This window comes from Dipodomys ordii, unplaced genomic scaffold, assembly GCF_000151885.1.
Source record: "Dipodomys ordii isolate 6190 unplaced genomic scaffold, Dord_2.0 Scaffold44, whole genome shotgun sequence".
NCBI classification, from domain to species: domain Eukaryota; kingdom Metazoa; phylum Chordata; class Mammalia; order Rodentia; family Heteromyidae; genus Dipodomys; species Dipodomys ordii.
In genome coordinates this window covers 3,481,845-3,502,266 of record NW_012267260.1, presented here as the reverse complement: position 1 = coordinate 3,502,266, position 20,422 = coordinate 3,481,845, and the positions used below count along the sequence as shown (strand labels likewise).

General features: G+C 45.5%; 1 protein-coding gene and 1 long non-coding RNA gene across 3 annotated transcripts in view; one reads left to right on the top strand and one right to left on the bottom strand.

Moving 5' to 3' along the window:
- The window catches only part of Pkhd1 (polycystic kidney and hepatic disease 1 (autosomal recessive)), a 276,147-nt gene that overhangs the window by 43,988 nt on the left and 211,737 nt on the right, over positions 1-20,422 (bottom strand). The window contains exons 58-60 of one of the 2 annotated variants that reach the window (XM_013019159.1): positions 20,183-20,351; positions 18,666-18,823; positions 18,272-18,439 (exon numbers count right to left, since the gene is read on the bottom strand). In XM_013019159.1, coding sequence (XP_012874613.1) covers positions 18,399-18,439; positions 18,666-18,823; positions 20,183-20,351 — 368 coding nt within the window. In that variant the 3' untranslated portion in view covers positions 18,272-18,398. Of the gene's footprint in view, positions 1-18,271; positions 18,440-18,665; positions 18,824-20,182; positions 20,352-20,422 lie in introns of those variants that run through there. The other variant, XM_013019158.1, reaches the window with a different exon arrangement.
- On the top strand, positions 7,106-17,560 carry LOC105987793. Its single transcript, XR_001175173.1, has 3 exons — positions 7,106-7,751; positions 10,291-10,297; positions 17,549-17,560. It is a non-coding gene; the product is annotated as an uncharacterized LOC105987793 (long non-coding RNA).

Sequence of the window (20,422 nt, the reverse complement as noted above, 5' to 3'; positions counted from 1 at the left end):
CAGGGACTCTGCTCTCCTAACTTCTCTTCAACAACAGAAAGGATGAATGGGTGCCTGTCCTTTTCCTGTCTGTGTCTTCCCCCGTCCCCAGTCCTTTCTGACCCAAGGTCCACAGTGACAGCATTATGTTCCCATCTATCCAAGACAGAGCATTCATTATTCATGTGTGCCCAATCTATACAGGTCTCATTGAGCAAATGAGAGATGACGCCGTCACCCTGAGAGAGGAGCACCCGACAGGGTCGGTCCTGACTACTTCCAGCTGAACATCCTTTCCCAGCATTCAACGGACAACCCAGCAGACGTCATCTCTGAGTCTCATTTCACATCCACAGTGGTCCACGGTAGAAAACAAGCATGATGACTAAGCAAGATGGGGGTGGGAGGGGAGGAAGAGAAGGAAAAGGCAGAACAAGGAGATGCAGCAGCAGGAAAAGGAGGAGGAGCAAACGCAGAGGCCACACCAGCTCCTCAATCACGCAAGGGAAGCAATTAAAGTTGTTCTCTGCCATTTCCAGCACAGCTTGCTGGCCCTGGCCTTAATCCTAAGCATGCTTTCTTCCGCGGTATTTCACTCGGCAACTAGTTGGTGTTTTACTGTCTCCTTTTCACTCCTATCAAGCTCTGTCTAAATGTGTAGTACATGTTACAGTCTCAGAAAATGTTCACTGAATTGGCCAAAATAAAAAGGGAAATAAATGACACCTCCAAGGGTGAATGACCTGCACAGCCACACATTTCAAATGTCTCTGAACAATGATAACTTACCCTTGTGATCCAATTAAAAAAAAAACACCTATGACTAGTTCCACCATTCTCTCTCAAAAGTATCCTCCTTCGGGAGAAGTTGGAGACAGGTCCAGCTTTCTGTGGGGAGAACTTGCTAGATCACGGATGTAGCAACAACAGTGACCTTTGCACAGAAAGGCAAAAACCCTCGTGTGGGAAACAAAATCATGGTAACCAACAATGCCAACAATCCAGAAGAACATTCACAAAACACTGCATCTACAGCCCACTGTGATTGAAATAAACTTCTGTGTAATGTTGTGGAAATGAATATATTGGATTTACCATAGTGGTTGTGTGAAAACCCACTAATGGCTGTTGATAGCAGTAGTGAGTGTTGAATAGGTATAATATAGTAGGCACTAAGTTGATAGAACTTTTCTGCTCATCACACACAGCCAAATGAGGTAAATGCCATCAATTTTGAGTGTTAAAAAAAATAAGAACACTGCCAGGTGCTGGTGGCTCATGCCTGTAAATCCTAACTAATCAGGAGACTGAGAGCTGAGGATTGTGGTTCAAATCCAGGAAAGTCTGTGAAACTCCTTTTCTCCAATCAACTATCCCTCCAAAAAAAAAATGGATCTGTGGCTCAAATGGTAGAGTGCCAACCTTAAGCAAAAATGCTTAGGGACAACATCCAGGCCCTGAGTTCAAGCCCCAGGACTGGCACAAAAAGGAGGAAGAGGAGGAGGAAGAAGAGGAAGAGGAGGAGAAGGAGGAGGAAGAAGAAGAGGAGGAGGGTATTAGAAGCAGGTAACTTGCCAGATACACAGTCTGTATCAGGGATATAGACTGGGGCTTAATTCAGACCTTCCTCGATTGGCTCTGATGACCTCATGATAAAACCTCTGCATAGGATGCCGTGTTACTCTCCTCTCCCCGGCCTCTTCAGAGCCTTGAGGCCCCACCTGTTTCCTATTCCAGGCACGGATGTGGCTCACAGTGCTGGGCAAGAGAAGGTTGGTTTGCCTTGCCCTCTGCCCCTGGGCCTGATGATGCCACTCCAAGAGATGAACCACTTTATATTCATGCATTGCAACCAACACACCCTAGGGCCATCTGGGGACACAAATCTCTGCCTTCCCTTCTGCCCGTGAACAGTTCTGAGCTGCCTTTCCTGAAGGATCTTTTCCCAACTGCTGTCCCCTCTCAGACCACTTCCCAAACGGACAGTCTACGTGGCAGGCTGTCTCCGTGGCCTGGTGGATAAGAAGCCATTCCTCCACCATCTGAAATCCCTGCGCTTCTCAGGGCTAACGTGGTTTATCGGAAGCAGAAATCCTCGCCTTGGATGGCCCCGACGTCTTCATTTCCTGTGAACGGTGGGGCCCGCTGCATCTGTCGGGTCTCAGGTCCACGTTGAAAACATTTGTCTACCTCTGCTGGAAGCCCTTCTGATTAGTCAGGCTCCTTGAGTTAGAAACATAAGGATTTATAATGAAAAAGAATCACACAGTAAAAACAGAAAGAATGAAAAGAAAACAAACCAATAAAGAACCGCTCCTATCATAACACTGAAGGTTCTGGTATTTGCTGGCTTTGGAGTGAGTTCAAAATAAATGAAAGAAATGTGTATTTTATTAAATGCTAATATTTAGAAGATGTGGGGGGGGGAGGAAAGATAAATACCTCCAATCGTATCTGCAAATGTGAGGCTGGTTAAACTGGTTTCTTTGCACGTGAGCAGCCTGCTCCTCTTTGGAGGGCCACGCCTGGAGCCAATAAGACAACGGCGCTGGGAGGAGTGGAGGTAAGCCTGCCTGCGGCCCAGCGGAGATGGGCACCGCACCGCTCTCCGCCAACACCGTAACCCAATACGGAGCTCTCTCTGCAGCTGCCCACTCGACTTCCGCCTCAGGAAAGCCCTCTGCTGCTGCTCCCACGTCGAGAGCCCCGTAATAAACCCTGTCCTTGCCTGCAACATCTGCCGCTGTGAACATGATCTCTGTTTGTCTTAAAGTATAAATAGGCCCCAAATTTCAAGGGTTCAGCGTACACTGAACCGTGACAGCACAGAGTCTTCCTTTTCTTTTGTGGTAAGAGCCTCATCCCTCTCCTGGGTTTTGACATTCATTTCAAGAACAACAATGGAATAAGGTTGAGAGGAAGGGAATTTCAGGGGGTCAGGAGTACTCACGGGGGTCAGAAATAGTTTTGCTTTTAGTACATTTTCAGTAACACATGTTGCCTAAATTTAGGTCATTTTTCTGTATCCATTTTTATTCTCCACACCAAAGGTAAGAAACCATCCTCAAGCTTATATACACACACATCGTGTGATTATCTTTAAGTAGTTGTACATGGGAGTTGCACTTCAAGCACGCAGTTTTTATGAACGTAATGGACCTTGATTCGCGTCACCCCTTCCCACATCCTGGCCCATCCCTCCCCAGCCCATGCTTCAAAGCTTGGCAAATGCATGCGTGAGCTAGCATGGCAAAATTCCTTCCAACAATTAACATGAAATGCAAGAAAATGAACGCGAGGGAGATGAAGTGTGTTCTGTGGCGATTGTAAGTACTTGTGAGAAAGGGGCAGACCGAGAGGGCGAGCGGGGCGAAGATCATCAAAACAGGTTATGTAATACATGAAAACGGAACAATGATTCTTGCTGAGACTGGTTTGGGAAGGAGAATGAGGCAGGGAGAGGCTGACGGAGGTGCACTGTGTACATGAACGGGTGTGTTAAAATGAAGCACACTTGTATGACTCATCTAAAAAGAAATGGTGGTCAAAATAAGCTGAGACAAAGCTCACTTTACTAGTAAGTTCTTATTCGGTACTCAAAGCAGTTTAAAAGATTCAAATTCATTAACATGATTTTATATAAGCAAAATACAAAATGAATGCACTTCTTTTCAACGAAAGAGTCCTCTCCTCTGCCATAGATTATAAATCAAGACCAACATGCTGACCCTGACAGGCCTGGCCCTGCCATCAGGTAAAATGATTGCATCTGTCTGAATCACCTATAATCCTAGTTACCAGAAGGCTGAGAGCTGAGGACTGAGATTCGAAGCCAGTCTGGGCAGGAAAGTCCATGAGACTCTTGTGTCCAATTAACCACCAAAAAGCTAGAAGTGGGGTTGTAGTTCAAGTATTAAAGCACTAGCCTTGAGTGAAAAAGCTAAGGGACAGCACCTAGGCTCTGCATTCAAGACCCAGTACCAGCATAAAAAATGAAATAAAATATATAAGCTATGAGCAAAAGAAGTGAAAGTACAGAATGATAAAATCTATGTAAGACATTTCATAAGTGTGTTTAATGATCACTTGATGAGATTGACTTTTAAGAGGTGTTTGGATTTTCTGGCGTTAGGCAGTTGTGGCCTAGCTCAGATGGGCAGGAATCACTTCACAGACGATGCAGGTGAGGAGATAAATGGGACTGATGCTTAGAAGAGTCTAACTGACTGTGAACACTTCCAGTGTGAGCTATGTATCACCAAATTATCAATGCTTCAATCGTCATACACAATTAACTGCACCTCAATAATACTGTCATCCTAATGATGGTTATCAGTTTCCTGAACAAACCAACTTCCGCAATTGCAAAAGAAAAGAACAATTAGTCTTTCTAAACAATTCTCATTAAAACTCATGCTGCCAAATGGCTATGCTCTGATCCTATCCAGATCTTAGATTCCTCCAAACCATGCCACCAGAACCATTGCTTCCGCAGCCTATGCCAATCTTACCCCCCCCCACTACCCCCACGCTTCCCGATGTTCAATCAATGATGACATTACTGTCTGGTGTGCAAGGCACCACACCCACACTTATGATGTAGTGATTATTTGTTCTGGGGAAAAGAAAACAGGAAATGTGTGTTTAAACAGAATCACAAAATATTATCACTGATTTTCATAGCCCGTAAATGCAAGTCTAGCCACAAAATTTTAGGAGCTAAAATTTCAAGAGGGTACATAGAAATATTGAAGACCCGTTTGCAGATTTTCTACTTGAGATTTAAGCAATAAGCCTGGGATTCAAAGTTGAGCACAGAGAAAAGATTACACTGCTATATTATGCCTCAATCATCAAATAACGTTTATTATCTAGCATCTGATCTACAGATACAAAGAGATGGTCTCAATGAAAGTGATTTATGATATTTCCATCTTCTCTCACATAAAATGAGAACAACTATAAATAGAGATATAATCAAGTAAAACAGCATGGAAATGACATTTCAGATTGAGAATGGCGTTCAACGTGGTAATATGGGCAAGTGCTGCACTGACACTAAAGCAAATACGAGTTCAATGATCTGGTGTTTGGACCGACCTTACTTTCTAGTTATGTTCTGAGAAGCTATTATTTAAATACATATAATACAACACAGGGTATGGGCTTTTTGTACTTAAGATGTTCTGGCATTTCATAGCTTTATGTAGTCCCACATCAGACCATGAAAACTCTAGCTACTAGAAGGATCACATACTAATAGACTGACACAATGACTTCATAGACATATGCAAAGGATGGCTAATTTTAAGTACTTCGGCAACATACAGATTTCACTTGACTGTCAGTCTGATGCTAAGGTTTCTGAAACAGAAGTACGCAAAAATAGGGCTTAGATTATGTCGTAGGCAATAGTTTCCCTTGAGTTAAAGGGGGAGAAAACACTTAGAACACGTTTTATTACACTTGGAAGTGTTTTGACTTGGGGTAATGCTCGGGGAGGGACCTGTTCTGGATAGTATAGGATGCTTTGCAGACCCACTGACTCTACCCACCAAATTCCAGCAGTACTCCTACTTGTGACAAACAAAAATCATCTTCAAATATGGCTAAAGGTTACCTGAGGGGCAAAGCTAATCACCCCCCACACACCCCAGAGCATTCTTGTAAGAATCAAAGGAGACACTACTGTTTCTATCTGTTGTAAATTACCATCCAAGTATCACATCTCTTTATGTCAAAATCTAAGTAAATTTCTAATCTTTTAGCTTAACAAAGAATATTGTTAAAATGCCATGGATTTTGTTTTAAAAATGCTTACAATGCAACTTATAAAATTTTTCTGTACACAAATGATACTTCTTTCTTTGGGTAAAAATAATTATGCTTTTGGCAAAATTCATCAATCAAACAAGATCAAGCAATCCTTCAAGAACAAGATTGTTCTTGTGCACATTGGTATCCCCAGAGCCTCATACAGGGCTCCAGATACACACGGTTTGCTCCTCATAAACCTTTTGTGAATAAAAAGGGAAATCTTAAAAGAGATTTTTCCTATATTTTTGTGTATATTTTGAATAATGCCTTAATTTTAACGGTCCTCATGACTTGGGGAACTTGACTTTCCCAACATTAGGAAAACTTGCAGACACATAACGGGGGGGGGAGGGCAGTGCGTTGCTAATTATCCATAATTGATTCCCCCATCAGCTCCATTTTCATGTCCCGTATGAAGTATTTTCATAAGTCACACGGTATCATGGTGTTTTAGACATGCCAAATGCATTGTATTCGTCTCCACCGCGCCTCATTTTCAACAGAGGTCTGAGCCTCCTTTGGATCTAGAGTCCATGCACCTGTCCGGGCTACTCTTCTTCCCATAGGTCCCCCCGCCCACCCCCGGCCTCAATCTCTTCACCCTCTGTTCTCACACTCGCCTCCCACCTCGGGGCTGCTCCAGAGCTGCTCTGTGCTCCGGTTTCCTCTCACCCTTTGCCTCCACGACACTAGTCAGCCTTCGCGTCAGTTCATCGCCTCCAAGATCAGCCTTTGCGTCAGTTCATCGCCTCCAAGATCAAGCTTCAGGGACCATTCTCCTCCACCCACCACCACTACCATTCCTCCTTTCCAACTCCTGTTTTCTTCTTTGTGGTATCTGTACTATTTAGGAGGAGTGTCACATCTGTACGTACACACACATTCATATTTACACACATACACACAGATGTGTTTCTGTATGCTTTTTTTCTAACTCGCTCAATGATGATAAAATTTTGCATACCCAATATGTGGCATTTACACAGCCATACCTAATAAATATCTACTGAATAAATGATGCAATAAAGGAAAGAAATCCAAGGTAGCCTTGGATGCTGCCTGGGCCAGGGAAGCCATTGGAGATCAGCAAGGTGGAGGGACCTGTCCCTTGAGCCTCGCTCTTTCTATGTCTCTTTCTTCTGTCTGTGAATAAGATTTGACCGGCATCTCCTCTTGCCAGATGCCTCCCACTCCACCGTGGTTATGTTGTTCCTTGAGCACCTCAGGGCTAGTCAGTGTGCACGCTGTGAGAACTCACGTGGAATGCTTGCTCTTGCAGTGTGTAGTTCTGCCTCTGTGACCACTTGCAAACATTTTCAAACAAAGGCCTCCCGCCTCCATACTTCTCCCAAAGTTCTTCCACTGAGTTTCTTCCTTTCTTCCTTTTCAACTTCATATTCTGTATCATTTCACCTACCACTTTATTCCAGGTACCTTTTGATTTTAGCAAGAGTTCACCTGCTATAATCCCAGAGGTTCTAACTCCAATTGATCACTGGAATAACTCCCCCCCTCTCCATATATTGGGCTCTTCTAAAAGCAAAGCCTACGCAGCTTCAGTCTCTTTCCTTATTCTCCCATATTTGTTCCCAATCCTCCCTCCAGACACATCTTGCCACGGACAATGGAATGACTGTTGGCTTCTTCTCCATATAATAATAAGTAACCCATTCTACTTCTTCTTTTCTAGCTCTCTGATCTGTACCACCATCTCCTCCACCACAATCCCTCCACACCAATGCGTTCCCTACAAATCTTAACCGTCCAACTGTGTCCCCGGAAGTCTTTCCGTGTGTCCAGGCCCCATCTTGTTCTTCTCCCTGCTTCCTGCTGCCTGGTCACCCTTCTGAAGTCCACCTTCCTATGGTCTCCTCGGTTCTGAACTCTTCAAAGCCCCTCAGTAGCTCTTAAGAAAACAGAAAGTACTACTAGTAATACCAAGAGTACTACAGACTGTGCCCTCTCCATGTCTTCATCATTCTGCGTTCTTTATTCAGGTATACCATCCATATGAAAAGCCATTTTACCAAAAACAAACAAGCTATACCAGTAAATGCTCATGGAATAGTATTTCTATGCCTGCTGGCATATTACTTCAGATTAGCAACAACTGCTTAGAGTATCTTTCCCTTCCAAGTAACACTTATATGTGAAAAACACTTATATGTTCTGGATACATCCAGGAGTGGTAGCACATACCTGTAATTCCAGCTACTTGGGAAGAAACTAAGGCAGGCAGATCACAAGTTGAAAAGACTGGAGATGTGACTCAGTGTTAGTTGCTGGCCTAGCATACATGGAGCCCTGGTTCAATCTCCAATAATACAGTAGACACACAGAGAGAAAGAGAAAGGGAGAGGGGAGACAGAGGGGAGGGAAGGGGGGAAGCAAAGAGGAAGGGGGGAGGGAGGGAGGGTGGGAGTGAATGGGGCAGGGAGGGAAGGAAGAAATGGAGGAAGGAAGGGAGGGAGGAAGAAGGAAGGGAAGATGAGAAGGAGAAAGGGAGGGAGGGAAGAAGGGAAGGAGGAAGGGAGGGAGGAAGGGAAGGAAGAAAGTGGGAGGGAGGGAAGGAGGGAGGAAGTGAGGGAGGGAGAGCAGGGTGAGAAAGGAACACTGGACACATCCTGGCTTTATCTCATGAAACTCTAAGCATGGGTACGTCAGTGTGACGTAAGGACCAGGTGAAGGTGAGCACAGCACCTGACAGCACCTGGCACCTCGGGGGCATCCCGTAAAGAGGAGCTCCGGTCACCCCCGCAACCCTCATTCCACGCCAGGAGTGAGTTCAAACACAAGGGGCAGCTCTAACTAAAATGAACACCGCAACTCTCCCCTGCCCTCTAAGAGGTTGTAACCTCATGGCAGGAGGGGAGAACACCGCGTGCTGCCTCAGGGCCGGCGGGCCCACAGGAGCGGCTGGGAGGGAGACGGAGGACGAGGACTCCTCCTGAGGCGGAGGTGGACGCTGAGGACACTCTCCAGCCGTAGGAAACGTTCCCAGGCACACGAGGGCCCACCCTGAACTGTAAAGGGTTACAGCTTACGTGCTTCTGGAAAAGAGATGGGATAAAACTCATTTCCAATGAGCCATTCGTCGATTCTTCAGTTCACTAATTACTGACTTCCTCTTTTTTTTTAATTACCTGGCTTCGGAGGTTAGAGGCGTTCGAGGATGGGAGGTGGGGAGGGAGGGCCAGTCTGAAGTGTGGTCTGACGCACCCTCAGCCTTTTGGATGGAGACCGAACATAAACTGTGGTCTGGCGGGATGTTCTGATACGGAAGGAGTCACTTCTCTCCGCAGCCCTCCAAGTCAATGGCTGTAACGTAAGAAAGGGGAAACATTCTCCAGGAAACACAGAGGAGGAGATGAGCCTCTTCACCCTTGGAAGTGAGTTCACCCGGAAGGTGTAAATGGCTTTCTTTCCTGGTCCCACACAGAGACCGCCTTTGTACAAGTGCACCTGCGCCAGCCAGTCCAGACGCACGACCCTCGGAGGGGGGCCAGGAATCTGCGCCTCCTGGTCACCAGGCGCTCTCTCAGACAGAGGCTGCGGAGTTTACACCCACCCAGCCAAACCTCCGACTATGGAAGAACAATTCAGGTTCAGTGGAGCTGAAATAAGGATACTGGATCTAAGTGTGGCCATCTTGGCATCTAAATAGAAGACATTCTAAATAGGGACATTCTGAGAACTTTAGCGGTAATGGAGGACATGCTTTGGACTACAGGTGTGTCCTGAGCTGTCAAGTTCCAGGGAAGTCTTTCTTCCCCTAGATAATTGGGGTGGCCCCTGATTGTTCCCCATGGATAGTTGGTTTTGCCGATGTATAACACTTTTATTAGGAATAAGTATTCCCATCTAGCTTGCTTTGCTTTATGTATGACATTCTTGTTGAGCTTGGGTGCTGCACCCAAACATGTGGCTTTTGTCTTTGAAAGCTTTGTGTTAAGCCGGGGCTGGTGGCTCCCACCTATAATCCTAGCTACTCGGGAGGCTGAGATCTGAGGATCACAGTTCAAAGCCAGCCCAGGTAGGAAAGTCTGTGAGGCCCTTATCTTCAATAAACTACCAGAAAACAAGAAGTAGTGCTGTGGCTCAAGCGGTCGAGCGCTTGCCTTGAGCTGAAGAGCACAGGGACAGTGCCCACGCCCAGAGTTCAAGCCTCACAACCAAAAACAAAGCTTTGTTTTAGCTGTTCTGGGCTGTAGATCTTTAAGACAGGAGTCTACCTGCAGATGCCGGCTCTCCAATAAAGACTCCCAATTCGACCTCTCAAAATGTGGCCTCACTGTTTTTCTCAATGGAATTCCCGTACAACAGTGACACTACAGGAGAAATGAGGTTGGGGGACTCCACATACAACACAGACCGGGGGCGGGGAGGAAGTCCACAGACAGCCCAGCACAGGGAGGGGAAACCCATGGAAAAGCCACCAGCCATGGTCTGCTAGGTTCGGACCTTCGTGGGAGAGTTAGTTCCAGGCAAAGGCAGTTCCAAAGTAGCCAGGCTTCCAGAAAAAAGAGGACTTTGGAGCCATGCAGGGTCCCTGCTGTGGGAAGGACCCCACAGCCCTCCGGGCAGGGAAAGGTGCCTGGCCCGAGGACAGGCCTGGAGGCGCCGGCCCACATCAGGATAGACAGCTGGATCTTTTCGAAGCAGGTCTGAACTATTTGCTCCTGGATGGAAGGAGTTTTCTGTGTGTTGCTATTTTCATGTCCAAAGACACGTGAGAGGCAGACGTACACTGGGAATGGAGATCTGGCCCCTGCTTCAGAAGAGCCATTGCTCAGGTTGCCCTTCATGGGAAGTTCTTAGCCTAGATCTCAGGAGATCCACCATGTTCCATGGGACAAACGGGGTGGGGAGCGGGGGGGGCCAGGGGGGGATCCAGGACGGCAGAGGAAAGAGAGCATACAAAGATGACAAGCCCTGTAAGTATTTGAGCAAGAAAGTCCCAGAAAGAAAGGAAGGGAGAAAGAGACCCCACCATGGGGCGCTTGTGCGTGACCCTCTTTCATATGGAATTAATGGTGGTTTAATGGAGTATGAAAGGATGTTTTACTGGAAACAACGAGGAACAATTGTCTAGCTCACGTTTCATTTCACAGGTCATTATTGCATTAAGAAGGTAATCGACCAAGTCCGGTAAATAACAGTCTGCGTATTGCCCAGAGCTTCAAACCAACCATTTTAGCCATCACAAACTAATATCTCTGTCATGTTAACCCTTGCAGGGCTGTGCTGGGGGGCTAAACAATTACAGTCCGCACCCCGTTCTAGCAGGTGAGCATCATTCACTGCCCCTCTAAGCCCCTTCTTTTGCAGAACCCAGGAGGCCGTATTTTAGCATTGTTGTTTTGTTGATGAGCCAAATGCAGCTCTTGTGGCCTTGAAAAACAACCCCCATTTTAGCGAGCGCTCCGGGCCTCTTTAAACAGACTGCTTCCTCTGCGAAATTAATTGCTGCAAAACGCAATGCTCCCTCATCTAAGCGTTGGCAAGCCGGCACTCAGCTATCTGGGTGGGCCCTAGATGTTTCCGAGAGATCTTGGGGAAACGAGCCTCTTTCCTTTATTATACAAGTTCACCATGGTGTCAGCAGGCACCAACAGGCACAGAACATCCAGAAGTTGCTAATGTCTGAATTCTGCTGCCATTAACTCTGGGGTGAGGGGTGGGCAAGGAAAATGCTGTCTGTATCTTGAATCCATGCCATCGTAAACATCCCCAAGATGGTTTATCATAAACAATCAAGATTTAAAGCACCCATAGGAAGATACATACTTAAAATGCATGCCACATAAAAGGTTTCCTCTGCTCAATTTGTGACCAAAAAGAAAAAGAGTCAAAGCTCAGCTGTTCTGATTCATAACCATGCCCCAAATACCAGGGTATGTTGATCATTTTCCCACAAATCCTGGTGTCTGCTCTGCCGGCCAGCTGAACAAGAACCCCTCCAGATCTGCAGAGAACCTCTGAAACAAGATGAACAACTTCTTTCCAAAAGGAGACAGAAAATCTTGAAGGGGGAAAAAAGCAAAGACATTCCATTTTTTTTTATTTCACTTATACACTAGAGTGGTCTTATGAAAATCTCTAACATTGCCCTCCACCTCAGATGAGTAAGTAAAATACTGGGTCATGTCAAAGGGACTTGGCAAAACAAGTTTTTGTTGGTTTGGGTGGGTTTTGTGGGTTTTATTTGCTTTTGCCCTTGGTTTTCTGAGACAGTTTCTCGTGGTATCGTCAAGGCTGGCTTCCAAGTCGACCTCCACCTGCCTCAGCCTCCTGAGCACTGGAACTACAGCTGTGTGCAACAATGCCCATTTAAATCTTCAAGTGGGGAGATTTTCCCCAGACTGTGAGCATTTGGAAGCAGAGAACTTTCTCTGACTGGAATCAGAGAGGTGTATAAGAGAAAGCAAGAGAAATACAAAGGATGAGAGAAATAGAATGTGTTCTTGCATGCTTCGAAGAGGAGGGGAGCTCAGGCAATCCTAGGAGCTAAGCATGGGCCTCAGCATCCACTGCTTCCTTCCTTCCTCCCTCCTTCCTTCCTTCCTTCCTTATTTCCTTCCTCTTCCTTCTTTCCTTCCTTCCTCCCTTTTGAACTCAGAGCTCACCTTTGTTATACAGATGCTCTACCAGTTAAGCTCTATGGAATTTGGGGTGCAGTACTTGGTGTTTAAACTTACATCTTTACACTGGCTAGAACTCCACTTCTAGCCCAGCTAAAGGGGAAGGATCCGTGCACCCTATAACTACATGGAATTGAATCTAGTCATAAACCTGCATGACTCTGAAAGTGGCAAAGGAATGTGCCATTTCAGATATGGAAGAAGCAGGGGGTGCGGGGAATCGGGCCAACCCACCATGCTTCTGACCTGCCTATCTCTGAGAGCGTCCCGAGGTGCTGTTTCAAGTCACCCAGGTACTGAGACTCTGCAACTAGAACAACAGAAAATGAGGAGAGCCAACGGAGGTATCATGCGCGGATGTTCAAGCACATGCAGAGACGGCACTGAAGGAACTGGAATACTTGCCTCTAACAGTCACTCACCCGTGACAGCGCCCGGAGTTACAGTTTCTGCAAGCATACTCTCTAGAAAGCTATGAGGCTTGCAATGGGCAGGGGTCCAGGCAGAAAGCTCAATGTGCTGGGACGTATGGGCACATTGTGTCCACCCAGGGGATGCTCGAGGAAGGCTGTGTCCTTCCACAATCTCTCTGGGCTGCTGGTCCATGCCCGCCTCTCACCACAGCTTGGCATCCTCTCCCTTGTTTATCTTGGCCTCTCCTCTGGGGTACCCAACAGCATGGGGTGCTTTGTTCTCACCAGGCGCTTGGAGAGTGAACCAACACAACAGCGATACTCACAAGACCACGTGTTGGAAATGAACTTTACAACACGGGGGCAGGGACATGGAAAGGGAGAGAAAGTGGGAGGAAAACAACAGAGGGGTAACAATGCTCAACAGGAAACATACTACCTTACGGATGTAACTGTAACCCCTCTGTACAGAACCTTGACAACAGAATTAAACTTTAAAAAGAAAGAAAGAAAAACCCTGCTTCACATTGTTAAGAAAAAATGGGGAAAGCTAGAGAAAAATTGTGACCTCATGACAAGCCACTGCTATGTATCTACTTGAGTGTCATTACACATCCCAGCCTCCAGTGTTTGTCCCTGTCAAAACTGCATTTTCTTGGATGTGATATAATCCATTTCTATTGTGCATGGAGAAATGGCTATATGCAAATATATTCACATATGTTTGATATATTTGCATATATCATATTACACATTTAATTTAAAAACTTAATTGATGTCCTGATATCTGTTATATTATCCATATCTTCATATATAGTACATATATATATATACATATATGCATATGTATACATATATATGAAGAGAAACTGACACTTTTGTGGGTGGATTGTATTGTCTTTCAAAAATGCTCAAGTGATGGATAATTACTTTTTTTAAATCCATTTGCTACCAAGTAAGGACCAAATATGTGAATTATTTAGCTAAGTGTGCTTCTATACAAAGTTGTACCAGATGACTATGACCACATAATAATTACCAAGAAATGGTTATGAGCCCAGGCTTTGGAGTCAGACAAAGGTAAGTTTAAATTATGGCTATATACATTCTAGATGGGCACCAGGCAAAATCAGTTAACTCCTCTAAAACTATTTTCCCAAATACTCGAAGGAAATCCCAGTCCTTACTGCATGTGGTAAGAATAAATGTGTGTGAGAAAACTACTATGCACAAGCACTGAGACACAGAATATGCTGAATAAATGGCAGCTATCATTACAGGCAGATAATTCCTGGAACAACTGAACAATCTCAGTCTGCTGTGTTCTGTGGAGGCAGAGCTTTGTTGGTCAAAGGAGGGACAGATCTGTGATGGACAGCTGAGAAGAATGCAGAGAAAGCGGGAAGAGAAATGCCACACAGTGCTGGTGCAGAGTAGCTTCAACCGAAGAACTCAGCTCAGTCCTGAACCTGGTGCTGGCCAGCTGTGTGGCATGGAACACCATCTCCTGTCTCTGTAATTCATTGAAAGGCCTTGTAGAGAACCAGTGAATACTGAAGTAGAGTGAGGCTGTTGTTAAAGGAAGATTTGAAGAATTCGGCAGGAGTAGTAACGGACCGTCTAGCCTGAGAGGTAAAGGAAATGGTCCTCGTTCGCACATTGTCCTTTATAAACCACGTGCAGAAAAAAAAATCCCAACACACTTCAAATCTACCCTAAAAAGCAATCAGATGCCGCACGCTGCTCCCGGCCTAGACACCGGGAAGTCCCAGGCGAGCAAGAAAACAAGGCAAAGGGAAGTTGTTCTTTGAGTCTTACAAAGTGCCACCGCAAGCCTCGTCTCCTCTGGCTGGAGTGCAGGCTGCCTTACAGCCTTCATATTTTAATGCCCCTGACATCCGGAATCCTAAAAGTCTAATGTTGAACCATAAATATCTTCTGAGATTAAAGAGCTATATACCAAGCTTCAATCTTGGGGGCCTATAATTGCTTGGGAAAAGAGAACAGCATTTCCCCCTCTAGCTAGAAGAAAAAGACCTCTGCCAGCGCGGATATTGGCAGACCAAATTTCTGTCGACCGTTTCCTTTCTCCTGGTCTCTCCTCTCGCTTCCACCCTCCCTCTTCATTCTCTCATTTTATAATACCATTTTGCTGTCACTCTCAGGACAAATGGGAGGAAAGAGGCGCTCAGACAGCGCGTGGAGGAAATGCTCGCCGCTGCTGGCCTGTGAAACGCAGAGCGGCCCGGGACTGTGCAGGTGCACACCACTTCATCACTCCGGCGATGACAGTCAAATGCCAACCTTATTTTCTTTTATTTTTTATCAACCTAATCTTTTATGTTTTATTTGAGGAGAGTCACTTTTAAGAGCTCTACAGTGGTTTATAACATTCTTTCTTGGCAGGGGCTCAAGAGGCGGTTCTAAGCTCTGAAAGTATGTCTCCCTCACTCCTGGGAATGGCTAGGAGAGTGTCGCCGGCCCGGAAAGCCCGCCTTCGCCAGGTCTCAAGGTCACCCCATGCTGAATAACATCAAGGAGACTGGGAAAGGCTCATCAGGAATTTAGCTTCGTGATAGACTGTTTCAATGTGGAATTTTAAAACTTAATACCTGGGCTGGGAAGGTGGCTCAGTGGTAGAATGCTTGCCTTGCATGCACGAGGCCCTGGGTTCAATTCTTCAGTGCCACATAAGCAGAAAAAAAAGAGCCGGAAGTGGCGCTGTGGTTCAAGTGGTAGAGCGCTAGCCTTGAGCTAAAGAGCTGAGGGACAGTGCCCAGGCCCAAAGTTCAAGCCCCACAACTGACAAAATAAACACATACATACATACATACATACAAACTTAATACCAACATCCTTTACATTCACTGGCATATTTATTATGAAAGTGGCATTTTGAGGCCATTTGACAAAATTTTCTGTCTATTGAAGACTCATACTTCCACGCTAAATGATATATGCAGAAAAACTAAAGCTTGGAATGCTCTTTCATTCAGAGTCTTAATTTAAGTCACAAATATTCCTATATCTTTGTAGTGGTATTTTCACATTCAGAAACACAAGGGTGTTTATCTCTGCTATATTTGACAAAGAGGCTAATTCTTGATTATTCATAAGAAATTGAAACAGCCCACTTTTTAAATTACAAAATAAGTGCCTTGGGCTGGGAAGGTGGCTCAGTGGTAGAGCGCTTGCCTCACATGCATGAAGCCCTGGGTTCGATTCCTCAGCACCACATAAGCAGAAAAAAGCTGGAAGTGGAGCTGTGGCTCAAGTGGTAGAGCGCTAGCCTTGAGCTGAAGAGCTGAGGGACAGCACCCAGGCCCAGAGTTCAAGCCCCACAACTGACAAAAAGAAAAAAGAAAGAAAATTACCACCTTCTGCACTTAGCATACAAACAATATGCCAGGCACTGCTAGCTTCCATTTTGCCTTCTTCCCATTTCCTTTGGCATGGCTGGAAAAATCACAGAATTCCTTCATAACAGGAGCACTCTGCTTTCTCCCAGTCCACTCCACCAGAGCAAACCAGATGAGAGGAGGCTGTCCATCGTTAGCTGGGGACAGACAAGAAACGGGCAAGAAGCCAGATTGGAAACCCTTGGCATGTGTGTCCTAAGTAGTAACGGCAAGACTTCCTTATTTCCTAAATTATTTTGGATGTTTAGAACATCAGATGCCTCCATAAGTCAGAGTCCTTTCTAGAACAGGATATAAACAGTTCTCAGAGGATCACCTGCTTTGGGATTCACAGTCCTGCACTCTATTCAAAGTTGTCCGCAAATGCAAACCCAGAGATAAGTATAAAACAAATTAACAGCTCTTTCCTCCCCTGGCTACACACCCTGCACCACGCAGATAGCGAAATCCACTGGCACGGGCTCATTTGCCAAGCCACCTACTTGGTGTCTGCTCCTGATATCAAGGTTTTTGACAATATGCCGGAAACCGTGGATATGGGATTGAGGGGAAGGGCGTGTGGACGTGTGGATGAATTTATATGTGCAAATAAAATCTGTTAGGTTCCAAATTAAAAATCAACCTCAAAGGCAATGAACTTCAAATGGCTTGGAGAGACGTGCTAATAAAACAGACAACGGACATGCAGGTGTGCTGGAGAGGGGGACATTAGCCAGACAAACACGACTGTGGGGGAGCGGTCCGTTGCCGTCTCGGGTACTCCGCCGCTGTGCTTTACACAGACCACGGGGAAAGTGCAGAAGGGCATTCGTTGTCTTCAGGCTGAATCTGTGCTTCCCTCCTCCACCAGCCCAGGGACGGAGCTGGAGAGCGGCTGAGCAAGAACGGCTTTTAGAAGAAAAAAGAAAGACAGAATCCTTCCTCAGAAGGAGGAAATTGCTCCCACTTTGGAAGTCAAAGGAACGGCTGCCGGTCCCGTGAGCAAGTGGAAGACACCGTTTCCCATGTGCGGCCCGACCACTCTAAGAGGCCCTGAGATGCATTGTTGGTGCAGTAAACAGCAGGTTCCTTCCAAGGAACACCTTCAGCAACCTCATGGGAAATACTGCGCAGCTTTAAAGCGAGGAGTCCATGAAGAGCAGCTTCATCTACCCCCCCCCGCTCTCCCCCATGCTCATAGCGGCTCGTCCCCAGCCTCCAGTCAGTGGAGTGCATTCATTCATCCACATGACACAACGCCCCAGGTTTACCAGTGACGCCTGCTGTACAGTCGGGGCAGAGAGCTGTGCCCAGCCACACAGACCAGCACTACCATCAGCAGCAAGAACGTGATTTTTTTTTTTTTTTGCCAGAACAACATATCAGGATACAAGGAGAGCAACTATCAGATAGTTCTTCCAAAGAACGTGATGATGTGAACCCAGAGCCTTCGAGTGACATTTTAGAGTTTTTCTTTGTGACAGATGATTTGACTGCCACATTTGTATGTGTCAGACCAAAGACTGCTGCTACAGAAATCAATGACCTGGGCAGGCAAAGGAGGCTGGGCCAGGAAGATCAAGATTTTGAGGTTGGCCTGGGCTGCACAATGAGATGCAGGCAGGCTTGGACAAAGCACATCATGAGACTCCATCTCAAAAACAACAAAAAAGGAGCAGACACACAAACAAACTATTACCTCGTCTTGGCCACAGGAAAAAGCAGGAGAAAATTCCAACCATCATCAAGGGTGCACTCTAATGGGACAAAGAGGTGTGGCAGGTGAGCCCCTGCTTTGGGAAGGAAGGGGATCCCCGGCCGAAGGGAGGCTGGAGAACATGGACAGCGACAGGGAGGCAGCGCCTCTGAAGAGCAGGTGAGCCCCTGCTTTGGGAAGGAAGGGGATCCCCGGCCGGAGTGAGGCTGGAGAACATGGACAGCGACAGGGAGGCAGCGCCTCTGAAGAGCAGGTGAGCCCCTGCTTTGGGAAGGAAGGGGAGGCTGGAGAACATGGACAGCAACAGGGAGGCAGCGCCTCTGAAGAGCTCGTTCTTAGAGCAAAGAAGTGTCACAGTGACTCACTATGCCCTAACGTAGATGCAGGTGGCCTGTAGAAACTGTATCAGTCTTGTCTTGATGTCTCTCAAGGATCAGCATTCCTGAGGTGTGTTCATGGTGGAGCCTGTGTGATCTGAACAGACTCCAACTTTGAACTCAGTTCCTGTCATTGTATTTTTGTTCCCAGATAACACAGCCAAAGTAGGCCCTTCACACACACTCTCTCTCTCCTCTCTCTCTCTCTCACACACACACTCACTCTCTCTCTTACATACATACATACACACACACACACACACACACACACACACATACACACAGAGTTTTGACTATGGGAAGTATGTTCAGATACCACTGACCTGTATCAAAGAAGGATCCAGTCCATTCTGCCTCGATTTTAGGGAACACAGAAACTGGGGGTGGTAAGCCCAGAGTCTTCCCATCCAGATCCTTGAAGAGATATTTTTTCGGATTTTCACAGTTTGATTCAGGACAGATCACTCTTTCTAAATCTTTCCTGTAAAGAAAGGAAGCAACTCTTTTATGCCATGAGATAAAAAGAAGATACTTGTTACAATGATCTGATAGAGTGTACATCCAACAGAAGTTCAGTGTCAATGGTGTGCTAGATATGAAATTAAGCTCTATAGAAAGGATTATTTTCCAGCTAGTGGTCAAGAGGAAGACAACTGAGTTAACCAAATATTCTGGATATGTAATCTTCACAGATTACTGATTTTCCAAGAAGAAAGACACAATAAAATATATCTAACTCTAAAATATTCTGAACACAAGATAAGAACTTGTTGATAGAACTTTGGCAGTATTTTATGATCACCACCATAAATACTAATGATACCACATGAAAACCAAGGAAAAGCAGATTTTTAACAATTACTTAGGTTGGAAAAAACAAACTCTAGAAATATATATTAGATTATAGATTATGGCATTTTGTTACATGCATATAAACTGACTAAGACCGATAGCTTTTCAACTACTTTAGTTCATAAGGAAGACGTGGACAAAAGGAAACTTTGACAGAAAGAAAAAGAATAGAACAAAACAATTGCATGCTTGTGTTTGGTACCTGAAATGGTTCCAGAAATGGCACCAAAAAGGAACTATTGAGAGGCCCAACACACGCTTTTTAACGAAGGTGGGATTCTTTAACCCTGATTCCAATGAATAGAGTTTTTCCCCAATGTTGAGAGAAAGAAGATATAACTCGCTACCTTATTCCTCCTTCTCCTACCCTTTCTTAAGGCAAAAAGATTCTATCTCTGGTTTTCAGGTCTTTAATGAAGCTCTCAGATCATTTGTCCACGAATGGCGGTTGGCCTGTCTGAAGGTTGATACTCCTGGTCTACCCTCCTTGTTGAATTCAGGGCTGCCTGGCAGTGGGCAGAATGCCCTTCTATTGCTTTACTCTACAGGAAGACACCCAAGCCTTCTTCTGAAGACCACTGACCCTGTATTCCAGGCAGAATTAGGTCCAAGTTTTTAACCAGGATTTTGAAAATACCCCCTCAAAGTCTTTTCAATTCACACAATACAATAAAAAAGATAGAAGCATTCATATTCTCATCTCAACCCTTTTCTTAGCCAAAGAATATCAGATGCCTGAGTCCAGACTCAAGAGGGATAAAAAAATAACATCTTCCTCCTTGTGAGAGGGGTTTCAAATATCTTATTTCATAGAAGACACTTGGCATGAATACAGGACCGATAAAGCTGAGTGGCATAAAATCAGTGGGCCATCACACTCCCGGAGGACTGGTGATTTGATGGTTTTATTATTTCATAAGTGCGAGGGATTTGAGAAATTTCCAACTCCTTCAGAAACATGGCACAGTGCCAACACTAACAGCAGTACCTGGGAATCACTGGAGAAAAGCAGAACTTATTCCTCTCCTTTATCTTTAGCATCCGGGTTCTCTCTGCTGTTACTGGGGGCACCATCCCAGTGTTCTCGGCATTGGGAAGAATGCAGATGTCCAGATCATCACCATGGCAGCTTCTCACAAAATTAGAGAAGGTGACATCTGAAATTTAAAAATTAAATAAAACCCTTATCATGTGATGTAAACCACCAACACAAATACAGATATCACAA